Genomic DNA, 14,754 nt, shown 5'->3' on the forward strand with positions numbered 1-14,754 from the left:
AGAAGAGATTACACTTCAAATTTTTCATAAAGATTCTTATTTTGAAGGAATAATGTTAAAAACAACATCAATGACATTTATAGAACACTTACTATAAGCTGCCATTTCACTTAACCCTATTATTAGCCCTGCTTTCCACGTGAAGGAACTGAAGCACAGAGAGGCTCAATAATGGCTAGACGCACACAGCTGGTGTGTATTGGAATCAGGCAGTAAGACTTCAGAGCCAAGGTTCTCAACTACCCAATTAAGAACTTGTGCTGTTTCTTAATTGTGTTATGACAAAAACATTTTTACTGCTAATTTAAAATATATACTCTACATAAATATTTATGTGAACACTGCACACATTATAAAACTGTATTATCTTTTCTCGAAAAAAGATTGTGTTCTACATGCCCATTTTACCCCAGGAAAAAGGTCTTTCTTTTCCTTTGAAATGAGGAGTGACATTTGATTTTGCCAGGGAACTTAAAATTATTTTGAGGTTCCACTCGTGCTTGGCATAGAGATTTATGACAAATATGTAATATGTTTATTTGTCACCCAACTTGGATGACTTCCAAATGTTTCTTCTTTGTAGCTCTTGATTTTGCTTGGGTTTCCCCCGCCTCCAATGGCCAAATAGTAAAAAACCAAACCAAACCAAAAAGCAATGTCTGAATCATTCCAGTCAAGGAATACCAACCTGCTGAAGACCAAAGACAACTTTGGTTTTTAAAAATCGCACTGCATGTTATTTGCAACTTTGAAGAACATTCATGCTTTAGTGGACTGGGTTTGAAAGAAAAAAAAAGAAGAAGAAAAAAAATCCCACCAAGTTGTGGCTTAAGTCTCTCTGCCATTTGCTGCAGGGAGTTTTCCTATTCCATTTTGCTGGGGAGAAGGCATGCTTAACAGAACACATCAAACTGTCCGAAAAAGGCTGTCTGCATCCCTCATGTTTAAAGAAGGATTTCTTTCCCTTTCCTTCACACATCAAAGAAGGCACTCGGGGAGGAAATAAACCATAATTAGGCTTGAGCGAGCGAGCAGACAGACCCCTTGCTCTGCCTTCCCTGTCCCCGCCCCCCAGGCCCTGGCAACCGTCCTGGGCTCAAGAGAGGAGCGGGCGCCTCCGCAGCAGCTGCAGAGAGCGCGCGTCCGCAACCGCGCCCGCGCCGCCGTCAAGATCTGGGCGGCGGCGGGGCTAGACCGGGGGCGCGCTCGCTCGGGAGCGCGCTCATGCAGCGGTTTTCTTCTCCCACAATCCAGAGGCAGCTGCGCGGGAGGGGCGGGGAATCGGCGGAAGGATATCGGCGCGGAGGGAGCAGCGCGCTCCCTTTGACCGCGGATCCGCGGCGCTGGCGGGAGGCGAGGGGTGGGGTGTGATGCGGCACTGCGGTTCTGAGGCCGTTACTCCGACTCCTCCATAGAGGGCGGAGGAGGCTGGAGTGCGGCGGTGATTTTGTGCCAGGGATTCCCAGGGACGCGCTGAAAAGGCTGGCAGGGCTTAGGAAGCTGGAGGGTTAGGGACACACATTCGAGCCCCCACCCCCGGGAGGGGAAGGGGGCTGGAGACGAGGCTTGAGGGCGGCGGAGGGATGGTGTCTACTCTGGGGGAAGGGGCGAGCCCTGCCTGTTGGTGCTGAGGGGCTACGGACAGTGGAGGCTCCGCCGGTCGAAAGCAGCTCCATGCCCATCGGTGGGTGTAACGTGTAGAGGTCGGAACGCCGAGGTCTAGTCTGGCGGCTCCTCGGAATCCTTAAACGTGGTCTCTGTCTAACGTATTTCATTTAGTCCACGTTGGGATTGATTCATTGGGGGCAGTTTCACTGGTCTGGCTCCTCCAGAGGCTGGACAACCTTGACGGGCTTTTTGTCTTGGGCTCCAGCCCCCTTTCCCTTCCTCCTCCTCCAGATGCCTTTTCTCTGCCTCTCCTCGCCCGGTACAGACATTTCCAGGGCAGGCTGCTGCTCGTGGTGGCCGTCGTCGAAGCCACTTCTTGGGATTTCGTCTCGTTTCCCTCTGGGGTGTTTTTTGAGGAGGGAGAGTTTCCCCCTCCTACACGATGGGATTTTCCTCCCTTACCGAAATGGATTTTCATTGATTTCTACTTACTTCCACGTTTAATGACCTATTCCCTAGGCGTATTTTTGTGGTAGTTCCTTTTTTTCAAATACATACTCTGTAAAATGGAGAACGAAATTTTTACTCCCCTTCTGGAGCAGTTCATGACCAGCCCCTTGGTCACTTGGGTAAGTGGAGTGTCCTTTATTGTATATTTTGCTGCGTTATTTGTGGCTGCAGAGATGGAGGTGGGCGTTCATGTCGCGGTGATCCTTCTGTTCTAGGTTAAAACGTTTGGACCTCTGGCTGCAGGAAATGGGACCAACCTTGATGAATATGTGGCTTTGGTGGATGGGGTATTCTTGAACCAGGTCATGCTCCAAATGTAAGTTCTTCCTTCTTTCCTAGGTAACTTGTTTTCTTTGGGAAATAGCATAGGGTGAACTTTGAGACACGTTGTTTTAAGCCCCTGATTTGGTTTATTGGCCAGAAAAATTCAGGTGGTTTAAGAATTGGATCTTGAAAGGATGCTAATATTATGCGCTCAGCCCATTATCACAACCTAGAAATTCTACCTGTTAAAACTGTGAAACTTTAGCTTTTCATTCTGTCAACCATGTATCGTCACTTGTCTTCAATACTGAAATCCAAGCCACAGTGTGTCTTCTTTGATAATTTGGTAAAATAAGAAAGAGAATGAGAATCTGGTTTCCTAAGAGGGGAAAAAAGACCTTGCTGTGAAGTTATGTGCATTTGATGCAGAAATCTTTCTTATTAACCTTTATATCTAGAAATAAATGGCTCAAATTTTGAAACTGGTTAAGTAATAACAGATTTCAGAAGAGAAAATTTCAAACAGTTCTGATTGGTGAGGATTCTCTCTGTAGTAAGTAATTTAAATGCCTAATAACCAAAGCCTGATGAGATGATTTATTGCGTGAATTATTAGGTTGCTTAATATTTTAGGGATCATTTTAAGGTATTCTTGCAGGTTTTGAAATGTAAGTAACAAGTCTTGATAACAATTAGATAATGACTTATTAGGCAAATCTTTGTCTTTTGTGTTTATAGTATTGGGTTTGTACTAAGTAGGAAAGTATGCTTTTGAGATGGGAATTGAATAGTGAAAGTGTATTGGTAGCTGGATCAGTAAAATTAAAACTCAGTTTTTATCTAATTGCAGATATTGTAGCATATGTGCATTCTAAGTATGCTAATGTAGTTCATCAAACTGAATTTTTCAGTTGTGCTCAAAATAATGCGTACTTACACTTATTTCTCTTGAATAGAATCTGATTAGAAGAGGTAGTTTGGAACTTTTGATTTGAAGACATTCTTTTATATGTATGGGAAATTAGTGTGTTATTAAATAGTTGTTACCAGCGAATAAGTCTACCATTCTTCTCTGATAACCTTATCAATTTTGTGTTTTATTGGTTTAGATTTTTATGTTTAAGAGGGTAGAAGTCAAATCTATAAAAAATTGCTCTGGCGTTAACTTGCTTATGTGCTCAAAGACATTTGTGGGCTGTTTTTCATGTACGTGTTGATCCTACAGGGAAGTCTTACACTACTATACATTTTCAACCAGTGTTTTATTTTCATAGGCACCCATAGAAATATATATGTTATCTAAATATATATGTTTATTTTTTCCTTAAGAAAGAACAAAAGAGCATTGTCATTATTTTCAGGGTCAATAAATTTATTTTTGTCAACTTTGACATGGAGTTATTTTTTATCCTCAAAATATCTGACTATTTTCTAAGCAAAATGGTAGGATAGTAAACTGACTTCTATTTTGGGGAACCTACATGACAGGAAGGGCAGCCATTACAGTAGATACTCAGAACTTGTTCCCCTATGTCTCTTTACGTGCTTATTTTTAGACTGAAAATTTTGAATTTGTGTGCTAAAAAATACGTGTGTTCACCAAAATAGGAAAATATATTACTTTACTTTTCCCCTTTAATGGTTTTTATTTGAATTATTCTCTTTCCAAAAAAATTTAGATTTTTTTTGCCTCCTATGTAGCTGAGGTGCTAAAAACAAACACATTAGCTTGTTTCCACTTGAAATGCAGTTTTATGCTTAAAAAATATGTATATTTTGAAAATGATGATATTCCAAAGTAGTGGTTGCCAGGTTGCTGTTTTTCATGAGGACTAGCTCCTTTCCAAACCTCAAATCTGCTTCTGTATTTTCAGTTCCACCTCCCAGTTTCTTTAGATTTTTTTTTTCGGTATCCTAATTCTATTCTGAATGACCTATATAAATTAAAGGAAAAGAAAATTAAGAAAAAAGAGAAGTATATTTTTGCTTTGTTTGAATAATTTGCTAAAATAAGATCAACACAAATTTATCTTAATAAATTATTTGATAGGGCAACAAAATATGCATTGTTTTAAAAGCTATGTTTTGCTAATTTTGAAGTCATTAGGATTTCTGTTAAGCGCTTTACTTAGGTTAATGTATGCTTTAATGTACTCTAGTATAAAGTGTCAATTGTAACTCTGTACCTAGTTAATGTAAAAGTTAGGCTTAGTCTAATTTCTACAGTACATTTAGTTACAGAATTTGTGAGCAAGAACACTTTGTAAATGAAACTATATATTTTTCCATGTTTCTTGTGTTTGGAATTCGATGAGTGTCTTGGATCTGTGGACTTGTAGTTTTGATCAAATTTAGAAAAGTTTAGGTCATTATTTCTACAAATATATATGCATATATTTGACCTCTTCACCCTTTTGGAAGTCCAGTTACATATATGTTAGTCAGCTTGATACTGTCTTAAAATTTATTAATGATTAATGCAATTTCCTTTTAGTCTTCGTTTCATTTTGGATAGTCTGTTGTGATGTCTCCAAATTTATTGATCTTTTCTTCTATAATGTTTAATCTGCTCTTAATCTCACCCACCGTATTTTTCATTCCGGGTATTATAGGTTCATCTGTAGAAATTGTCTTACATCTTCCACATTTGTGTTTTTCATGCTCTATCTTTTCTCTAGCTTCTTGAACATAGGGAATACAGTTATGATTGGCTTAATGTCTGTGTCTACCAATTCTGTCTGTGTCATTTTGGGGTTGGTTTTGGTTGATTGGTATTTCTCTCCATTATGGATTTTGTTTTCCTGCTTTTGCCTGCCTGATTTTTTTTTATTTGATGCCAGACATTTGAAATATTAGCTTGTTCGGTGCTGGATATTTTTGTATTCCATTAAATACAAAAATCTTGAGCTTTGTTCTAGCATGCATTAAGTTACCTGAAAACAGTTTGATCTTTTAGGGACGTGCTTTTAAGTTTTATTAGGCAGTACCACTTTGTCACACTATTCAGGAAAACTCTTCTGAATACTCTAGCTGGTGGGAACAGAACCTACTTGGTGGTGTTCACTCTCAATCTTTTTGATGGTTTTTTTCACTATCTTTGGGTAGTTTCCTCACAGTTATATTCTGATAAGTACTCAAACTTGAGGTATACCCTCTGCAGATCTTTCTCACTGTGCATTTCTCTTAAGTACTCTGCCCTGTGTACTTGAGCCACCTTGCTGTCTCCAGACACAGTTCTGTCTCCTCAGCTCCGACCATTGTGCTCTGCCTGGATTCCACTCTTCCTGTTCTGTGGCCTGGAAACTCAAGGCTATAATGCTGAAGCAGTTGTTGGTTTCGTGCTTGTTTCCCATCTATTTGGGATCACTGTCTTTTGTTGCCTCAGTCCAGTGTCTTGAAAAATGTTTTATGTATTTGTCCCTTTTTTTCCCCTACTTGTTTCAGGGAGGAGGGCAAATTTGGTTTCTGGTCACCAGTAGAAATATGTTTATATAGTTTTCTTTTTCAAGACAGGATCTCGCCATGTTGCCCAGGCTGGAATATGTGATCACAGTGCACTGTGGCCTCAAACTCTTGGGCTGAGGTCATCCTCCCACCCTAGCCTCCTGAGTAGCTGGGATGACAGGCACATATACTGTGATGCCTGGCTGTTGATATACTTTTAATTACATTTTGCTCTGCTAGGCTTACATTATTGCTTTTAGATGTGACATATACTTTTGTTATAGGAACTTTATTATTTAAGTTTTTTCATTTACACTATTTATTAAGACTAAGAAAATGGATTAATTGAATGACTCTGGTGTTGCTGTTTTGCACCCAGACCCTAAAACGGAAGAGCTAACTTCTTCATGACACTATTTACTGATTCTGCCTCACAATTTTGGAATCTGTTCGCTGACTTGAGAGTTAATCTCTGAATATAGTAAGTAGCTTTTTGAATTAAATAATCTCTTTAAGAACTTGTTACATGGCATCAGTCCTCTTTAACTAATGAGAAGGAAGAGGGAAGCTATTTTGAGATCTGGAATGATGGGCCAGCTCTTCTGTACGCTGTAGGGCATTTTCCTAATGGGTTGAAATCTTTTTTCTTTATTGCTAGTTATCAGTTGTAGGATTTGGTGACAGTGAAGTAGGAATAATTGTTTTCCTGTCTTCCTGTTTGAGATGGCATTTAGTTTTGTAGCCAGTTTTGAATATTACTTACTGTGAGTTTTTAAGGAATTTGTGGCATTGTAATTAATTTCATAATCCTAAAATTTAAAAAATGTGCAGTTACCTAAACAGGTGAAAATATGAATGTCTTAGGGTTTTCAGACTGAGAAAATTGTTAAAAATATTAGAACAATGTTTGGAATTGTTATTTATAATTCAACCCCAACCCCATTAGATAGTTGCAGAGATCTATACTTGGAACACTTGGTAATGGTAAATACTTGTTATGGCCTTTCTTTTCCTTTAGAATCTTGGGTTTGAAGGGACTTTAGAAGTCATCTGCTGTTGTTTTGTGTGTGTGTGTGTGTGTGTGTGTGTGTGTGTTTGTGTGTTTTGAGACAGGGTCTTGCTCTGTTGCCCAGTCTGGAGTGCAGTGGCATGATCACTGCTCACTGCAGCCTTCACCTCTTAACCTCCAGGGTTCAAGTTATCCTCCTACCTTAGCCTCCCAAGTAGCTGGGACCACAGGCATGTGCTACCACGCCTGACTAATTTTTATATTTTTTATAGAGATGTAGTTTTACTATGTTGCTCAGGCAAGGTAAGCAATACACTTACCTCGGTCTCCCAAAGTGCTGGGATTACAGGTGTGAACCAGCCTGACTATTTGCTTGACTCTGCTGACTAGCCCATGAGATTCCTGAAGCTAGGGACTCTATCTTTTACCTCTGTATCCTTTGGACAGTGCTTGACATATAGTAGGTTCTTGATATATTTCTGTTGAATGATTGAATAATAGAGCCAGCCATGTGTAGTAAAGTGGAATGAATTTGGGCCTTATGTTAGACAGACTTGGGTTCATTTCCAGCTGTGCTGCTTATTGATATGTGAACTTAACATCTCCAAATTACCCATTTCCTACATTTATAAGATGAGAGATAATGTTTCCTTCCTGGTGGGGAAGGATTAGACATAATCTTTGCTAAGGCAGGGACAGATAGGTCTATTTTCTGTTTTGTTGACCCACTATATCCCCAGTGCTGATTACTGTCATTATTATTATCCTGTGCTATAGTATATCTACCTACTTATGGTTCCTTAAGTAAGTCATGATAGTTCACAGCTGTTTTTCTTGTTCATTTGTTTTTGTTTTTGAGATAGGATCTCACGCTATGACCCAGGCTGGACTGCAGTGGCATGGTCACAGCCCACTGCAACTTTGAACTCCTGGGCTCCAGCAGTCCTCCCACCTCAGCTTCCCAAGCAGCTGAGACTGCAGGCATGTGCTACTGCACCTGGCTAATTTTTATAAAACTTTGTAGAGACCAGGTCTTACTTTTTTGCCTAGGCTGGTCTTGAATTCCTGGGCTCAAGTAATCCTCCCATCTCAGCCTCCCAAATGGCTAGGATTACAGGTGTGAGCCACCACGCCTGGCCTACAGCTTAGTTTTGTATGATCTCTGTTAGTGTCACCTCTATATAGCTGTATGATATTTAGTAAGTTAATTTATAAGTAAGATAAAAAGAGAATCACAGGATTATTATGAGAATCAAACAGAATAATTTGTATACAAGGCTCAACATATAGAAAGTGTCCAATAAATGTTAGCTCTTTATCTTTATTGTTTTATTTATATCATTATCATTAGAATAATTTTTCTCTAGACCAGCAGTCTCCCACCTTTTTGCCACCAGGGACTGGTTTCATGGAAGACAAGTTTTCCATGGACCAGGAGTGGGGGGAGTTTCAGGATGAAACTGTTCCATCTCAGATCATCAGCCATTAGATTCTTATGAGGAGTGTGCAACCTAGATCCCTTGCTTGCACATTTCACAGTAAGGTTTGTGAGAATCTAATGCTGTCGCTGATCTGACAGGAGGTAGAGCTCAGGCAGTAATGCTTGCCTGCCCACCACTCACCTACTGCTGTGTGGCCCCCATTTCCTAACAGGCCATGGACCCAACCCAATCCATGGCCCAGGGTTTAGGGACTCCTGCTCTAGACTGTCATTCCCCTTTTCTTTGACTTGCCGATTCTTGCTCTTCCTGTAACACCTTGTGAAGTCCCTTGGCAGAGTTGTTTTTTTCCTTATGGTTCTGAAGTATCTTCACCTGAGTAGCTACTGCTCTGCATTATTACTGTTTAGGGGCTGGATGTTTTGTTTTACATATTACTAGCACCTAACCTAGTACTTAGCATGTACCTAGTACCAGCACCTAGCATAGAAGTTGGCATGTCATAAGTTTTCAGAAAATGTTGAAGGAATAAGTGAAGAGATCCTATAATTTTATTTTCAAAATTTTGAGAATACCTTCTAGTTTTAGTATTGTAGAATTTAGTTCATTTTTTAGATTGTCTCCTGTTTCTCCTTTTCTTCTCTTTCTGTCCCCTTATTTTTTTAAAATTACCTTTATTGGATATTTTTCCCCTGTATGTTATATCTCCCTTGGGGCAAGGTGATAAGAACAAGATGTCATGGCCCATGGTATTTTATAGTATTAGAATATACAGTGCTTTCACTTTGATTTCTAGTAACTTTCCTGTCCAACATATATTTTTTTTTTTTTTTGAGAGACAGAGTCTTATTCTGTCACCCATGCTGGAGTGCAGTGGCGTGATCTCAGCCCACTGCAACCTTCACCTATTGGGTTCAACCAATTCTCCTGCCTCAGCCTCCCAAGTAGTTGGGATTACAGGTGCCCACCACCATGGCCGGCTAACTTTTGTATTTTTAGTAGAGTCAGAGTTTTGCCATTTTGGCCAGGCTGTTCTTGAACTCCTGACCTCAAGTGATCTGCCCGCCTTGGCCTCCCAAAATGCTGGGGTTACAGATCTGAGCCATTGCGTCTGAGCCATGTTGAAATTTTTTTATCCACAGCTTTGTATTAAACTCTCTTCAAGAAAAGTCCGTTGTGATTGCCTTATTATAATTATGACTCATATTTAAACTATAGAAATGATGAGAACCTGGAGAAGAACAATTGAACTAGTTCTACATGAAAGTATTTTTAAGTTTTTTAACTGAAAATTTTCTCTTAATATATATTATGGGAAACTAGTTCTCACAGGGTAAATGGAAAGGAGGACCAGTACTTTCAAAAGGACACCAGTTGACACTCTTCTAGGATCCATGAAACAGTTTGATAAAATTCTGGGCATGAAGTTTTCAATATTTAGAAATAGTATTTGAGATTATACTTCATATTGGGACATTTGTATAATAATTTATTAGTTAGTAAACTGGCTACTTTTAGAGAGTCAGAGTGGTAGGATGGCAAAAACAAAAACAGGGACTTGAGAATTTCAATCCTGAATCAATCATTTAATATTTAACTAAAGAAACTGGAAAATTACTTTAAATGTTCTCTTTATTTTTGATTCTATTCTTATGCCTTCTTAAACTTATTTTGCTAGTTTAATAATTTTTTTTTTTTTTTTTTGAGACAAGGTCTCTCTCTATTGCCCAGGCTGGAATGCAGTGGCACAATCTTGGCTCACTGTAACCTCTGCCTCCTGGACTCAAGCAGTCTTCTCACCTCAGCCTCCTGAGTAGCTAGGACTACTACTATGCCCAGCTAATTTTTCTTTGTTGTTGTTTTTTTTTTTTAGAGGCAGAATTTTGCCATGTTGCCCAGAATGGTCACAATCTCATGGACTCAAGTGATCCGCTGCCTCAGCCTCCCAAAGTGCAGAGATTACAGGTGTGAGCCACTGTGCCTGGCCTAGTTTAATAATAATAAAAAATAGGCTGATAAAACTCATTAACTTCACTCTGAGTGAGAGGAAATCTGCCCCTAAAATTTGTAAGATCTGGGAGAAGCATTCTTTTACCACAATAGGCCTAAATATTTAAAGTTTATAAACCAGGCCAACAAATCATTAAATATATTTTAGTCTTTTCACTTGATAAATACACCTTCATAATGAATTAAAAGGAAAGATTCAAATTAACATCTGTGGAATTTAGAATTTATAACTACACCATTTTGTAGCAGAATGTGCTTAACCCCAACCTCCTCCCACCATCCGTGGCTCTTTTTGGCCCTACAAAGAGGTCTCATGTACATTCCGTGAATACCCTTCATACATGCACAAAGTCCCACCTCTTGTACTCCCTTCCTCAAACAACTACTCCTTAGCCCAAGGGTGTACACAACAAGTGTGGCATAGTCTATTCTAAGGACAGATCTAGGAAAGAGGCTATGTGGGCCCTGAAATTGAGTCAGAAGTGTTTGGGCAATAAATTGCAAAGTTCCAGGTACATGGAGTGTCATTTAAAAGTGGGGAGGTAGGCTGGACGTGGCTCATGCCTGTAATCCCAGCACTTTGGGAGGCTGAGGCAGACAGATCACTTGAGGTCAGGAGTTCAAGACCAGCCTGGCCAACAGTGAAACCAGTCTCTACTAAAAATACAAAAATTAGCCAGGCATGGTGGCAGGTGTCTGTAATCCCAGCTACTTGGGAGGCTGAGGCAGGAGAATCGGTTGAATCTGGGAGGCAGAGGTTGCAGTGAGCTGAGATTGTACCACTGCACTCCAGCTTTGGTGACAGTGAGACTCTCTCTTAAAAAAAAAAAAAAGTGGAGAGGCATATAGGCACATCCCCTTGTTTACATGGACTCCTCTCCCAGTGGAAACATGTGGGCTAAGGAGGACCAGAGTGGGTCTCAGGGCAGAGCTCTGTCCTGTCAGGATCTAAATGTAATACTCAGTGAGAGGGATGAAGGGATAGTTCATTCAAAGATCAATTAATTCGGGAATAGTTTCTAAGTGCTTACTATGTGATGAACTGCTAGATGCTAGGAATAGGATGCTTTGCCCATGATAAGAGGGAGGTACGTGTAAACAAATTGCAGTGTGGTATCTGTGCCATGATATGGAATTATGTTCTTGAGACAGTGTTGGCACAGAAAGGGAAGTGATGATTTACATGGAGGAAAGGCTTCTTGGAGGAGATAATATTTGAGCTGGACATGAGAGCTCAGTAGGAGAAATCAGACTGAACAGAAGTCATAAGCAGGGGGATAGCGGAAGGAAGGACATTTTAAGCAAAGAAAATAACATGAAAAAGAGGCATGAAGATGTGAAAAACGGTGGAGGAATTAGGAGGTTTGAGAAAAGTAGAAACATTTTACAAGGCTGCTAAGAGGAAATCACAAAAGATGTCAGTTAAAGATGAATACAAGTATTGTCATGCAGGGTCGATGGCTTTTTGAGATTTGGAAACTACACATTTGTAGTTTAGCCAGTGAGCATGATTAACCAGTTATGCTTAGCTGCTCAGAAACTGACAAAAATATCTGTAGAATTTATTCAGAATTGGGTGATTCTGAAACATACCGTAGATTCTTAGCTGAATAGTTGAATAATGCACGAGCATTAAAGTGAAGAAGAAAGCAAGTATCAGGAGGAAGCTTATAGATTAAAGGTTGTGTTACTGGAAAGGGGTCCAGATCCAGACCCCAAGAGGGGGTTCTTGGATCTTGGGCAAGAAAGAATTTAGGGCAAGTCTATAGAGTAAAGTGAAAACAAGTTTATTAAGAGAGTAGAGGAATATAAGTATGACTATTCCACAAGCAGAGCAGCCCTAAGGGCTGCTGTTGCCATTTTTGTGGTTATTTCTTGATTATATGCAAAACAACGGGTGGATTATTTATACCTCCCTTTTTTAGACCATATAGGGTGACTTTCTGCCATTGCCATGGCATTTGTAAACTGTCATGGTGCTGGTAGAAGTGTAGCAGTGAGGACAAACAGAGGACACTCTTGTCAGCATCTTGGTTTTGGTGAGTTCTGGTCGACTTCTTTTCTGCAACCTGTTTTGTCAGCCAGGTCTTTATGGCCTGTATCTTGTACCAACCTCCTATCTCATCCTGTGAGTTAGAATGCCTAACTGGCTGAGAATGAAGCCCAGCAGGTCTTAGCTTTATTTTACCTAGCACCTATTTAGGATGGAGTTGCTCTGGTTCAGACACCTCTGAGAGTTGTAATAAGAATGAAGGAAGAGTAGGTTAGAAGAGAGGGCATGAGAGAGGGTGAAAAGATAGGAGTTCGGGGTCAGAGTAGATTTTCAGAATTGGAGATTTTGGAGGGTGCAATTCAGAATAGTGATTAGGACCAAGGTTAGACAATACTAATGGGTGGATAAAGTAGAATAAAATGAAGATAAGTAGAGTTGAGATGGAACTTTCTTCCTTATTCTTTTATTAAACTGATCTCTTGATTTAACACTAGAGGCAGAAGTTTGTATTTTGAATTAAAGTAGACAGCTGGGGCCAGGCGTGGTGGCTCACACCTGTAATTTCAGCACTTTGGGAGGCTGAAGCAGACCGATCACTTGAGGTTAGGAGTTGAGACCAGCCAGGCCAATATGGTGAAACCCCGTCTCTACTAAAAATACAAAAATCAGCCAGGTGTAGTGGTAGGTACCTGTAATCTCAGCTACTTGGGAGGCTGAGGCAGGAGAATTGCTTGAACCCGGGAGGTGGAGGTTGCAGTGAGCTAAGATCATACCACTGCACTCCAGCCTGGGTGACAGAGTGAGACTCCGTCTTAAAAAAAAAAAAAGAAAATGAAACTAGAAAGCTGGGCAATAAAAAAAATAAAGAATAATGTAATAGTGGGGAAGGAAAAATAAGATAATTATTTATAACTTTTTATTTTATTTTCTTTACATATATTTTTTGAGACAGAGTCTTGCTCTGTTGCCCAGGCTGGAGTGCAATGGTGTGATCTTGGCTCACTGCCACCTCCATCTCCTGGGTTAAAGCAGTTCTCCTGTCAGCTTCCTGAATAGCTGGGATTACAGGTGCCTGTCATCATGACTGGCTAATTTTTGTATTTTTAGTAGAGACAGGATTTCACCGTGTTGACCAAGCTGGTCTTGAACTCCTGACTTCAAGTGATCCACCCACCGTGCCCTCCCAAAGTGCTAGGATTACAGGCATGAGCCACCATGCCCGGCCTGTAACTTTTTATATTAACATAAACCTTACATTAAAAATCAAACTTTGTGAAATGTGTCAGTAATCCTTCAGGAAAATTTTTTAGATAGTATATTCATTTTTTTTTTTTTTTTGGAGACAGGGTCTTGCTCTGTTGCCCAGGCTGGAATGTAGTGGCATGATCACAGCTCACTGCATCCTTGACCTCCCAGTCTCAGATGATCCTCCCACCTCAGCTTCCTGAATAGCTGGTACTACAGGTGTGTGTCGTCATGCCTGGCTAATTAATTTTTTTTTTTTTTTTGTAGAGATGAGGTCGTACTTTGTTTCCCAGGCTGGTATTGAACTCCTGGACTCAAGCCTTGGTCTCCCAGAGTCCTGGGGTTACAGGCATTAGCCACTGTACCTGGCCTGTATTCTTAATGTGACTGACTTTCCTATTGAAGGCTAGAAAAAAAGTTGAACTTCACATTATTAATGATAACGTAATTGTTAATGTCTCCTTTCTCTAGGTGGTGGACCAAGGAATTTGGTTTAGTTTTAGGTGTTGGATACTAGTCCTTGATTTTTTTTTTTCTGAGACAGGGTCTCTGTCACCCAAGCTGGAGCGCAGTGGTTCGATCACAGCTCACTTCAGCCTCCACCTCCTGGGATCAAGCAATTCTGATGCTGAAGCCTCATGCGTAACTAGGATTAAGGTGTACATCACCACGCCCAGATAATTATTTTTTAATATTTTTAGTAGAGATAGAGTTTTCCATGTTGGCCAGGCTGCTCTCAAACTCTTGACCTCAATTCATCTGCCTCAGCCACCCAAGTGTTGGGATTGCAGTGTTGGGATTGCCCGGTCACTAGTCCTTAAGAACTGAGTTATTACAAAGTAGTGGAGGATGAAAATTTATAGGGAAATACCAATGGAAAGACAAAACACCCACTCCATTTTTACCAGGACTGGTTTAAAAAGGGTGAACTACAGTAAAATCCCAGTTAACTTGAATAATCAGGGAAAATGGGGTGTTGAGTTTTCTCATATTTGAATGTTAACTTAATTTTTTCCAAATCCTTATTTAATATCTTTCCACCTTTGTAAATATAGTGTACAGGTAATGATTCAGAATTTGTATTTTTTTTTTTAAACTTAAGTATTAAGTGTAGCAGCATCCCCAACCTTTTTGGCACCAGGGACCAGTTTCATGGAAGACAGTTTTTTCTGTGGACCAGGATGGGGGGCGTTAGATTCTCATAAGGAGTTGGGTAACCTAAATCCCTCCAG

General features: G+C 40.1%; 1 protein-coding gene across 16 annotated transcripts in view; it reads left to right on the plus strand.

The window, feature by feature from the left end:
- The first annotated feature begins 1,394 nt into the window (after positions 1-1,394).
- The window catches only part of CCDC88A (coiled-coil and HOOK domain protein 88A), a 123,609-nt gene continuing 110,249 nt past the window's right edge, over positions 1,395-14,754 (plus strand). For all 16 annotated transcript variants that reach the window (XM_008980687.4, XM_008980689.4, XM_008980690.4 and 13 more), the window contains exons 1-2: positions 1,395-2,237; positions 2,334-2,434. In XM_008980687.4, the coding sequence (XP_008978935.1) occupies positions 2,175-2,237; positions 2,334-2,434 (164 nt within the window). In that variant the 5' untranslated portion in view covers positions 1,395-2,174. The remainder of the gene's footprint in view (positions 2,238-2,333; positions 2,435-14,754) is intronic.

The sequence above is a fragment of the Callithrix jacchus genome, chromosome 14 (assembly GCF_049354715.1).
Source record: "Callithrix jacchus isolate 240 chromosome 14, calJac240_pri, whole genome shotgun sequence".
NCBI classification, from domain to species: Eukaryota; Metazoa; Chordata; class Mammalia; order Primates; family Cebidae; genus Callithrix; species Callithrix jacchus.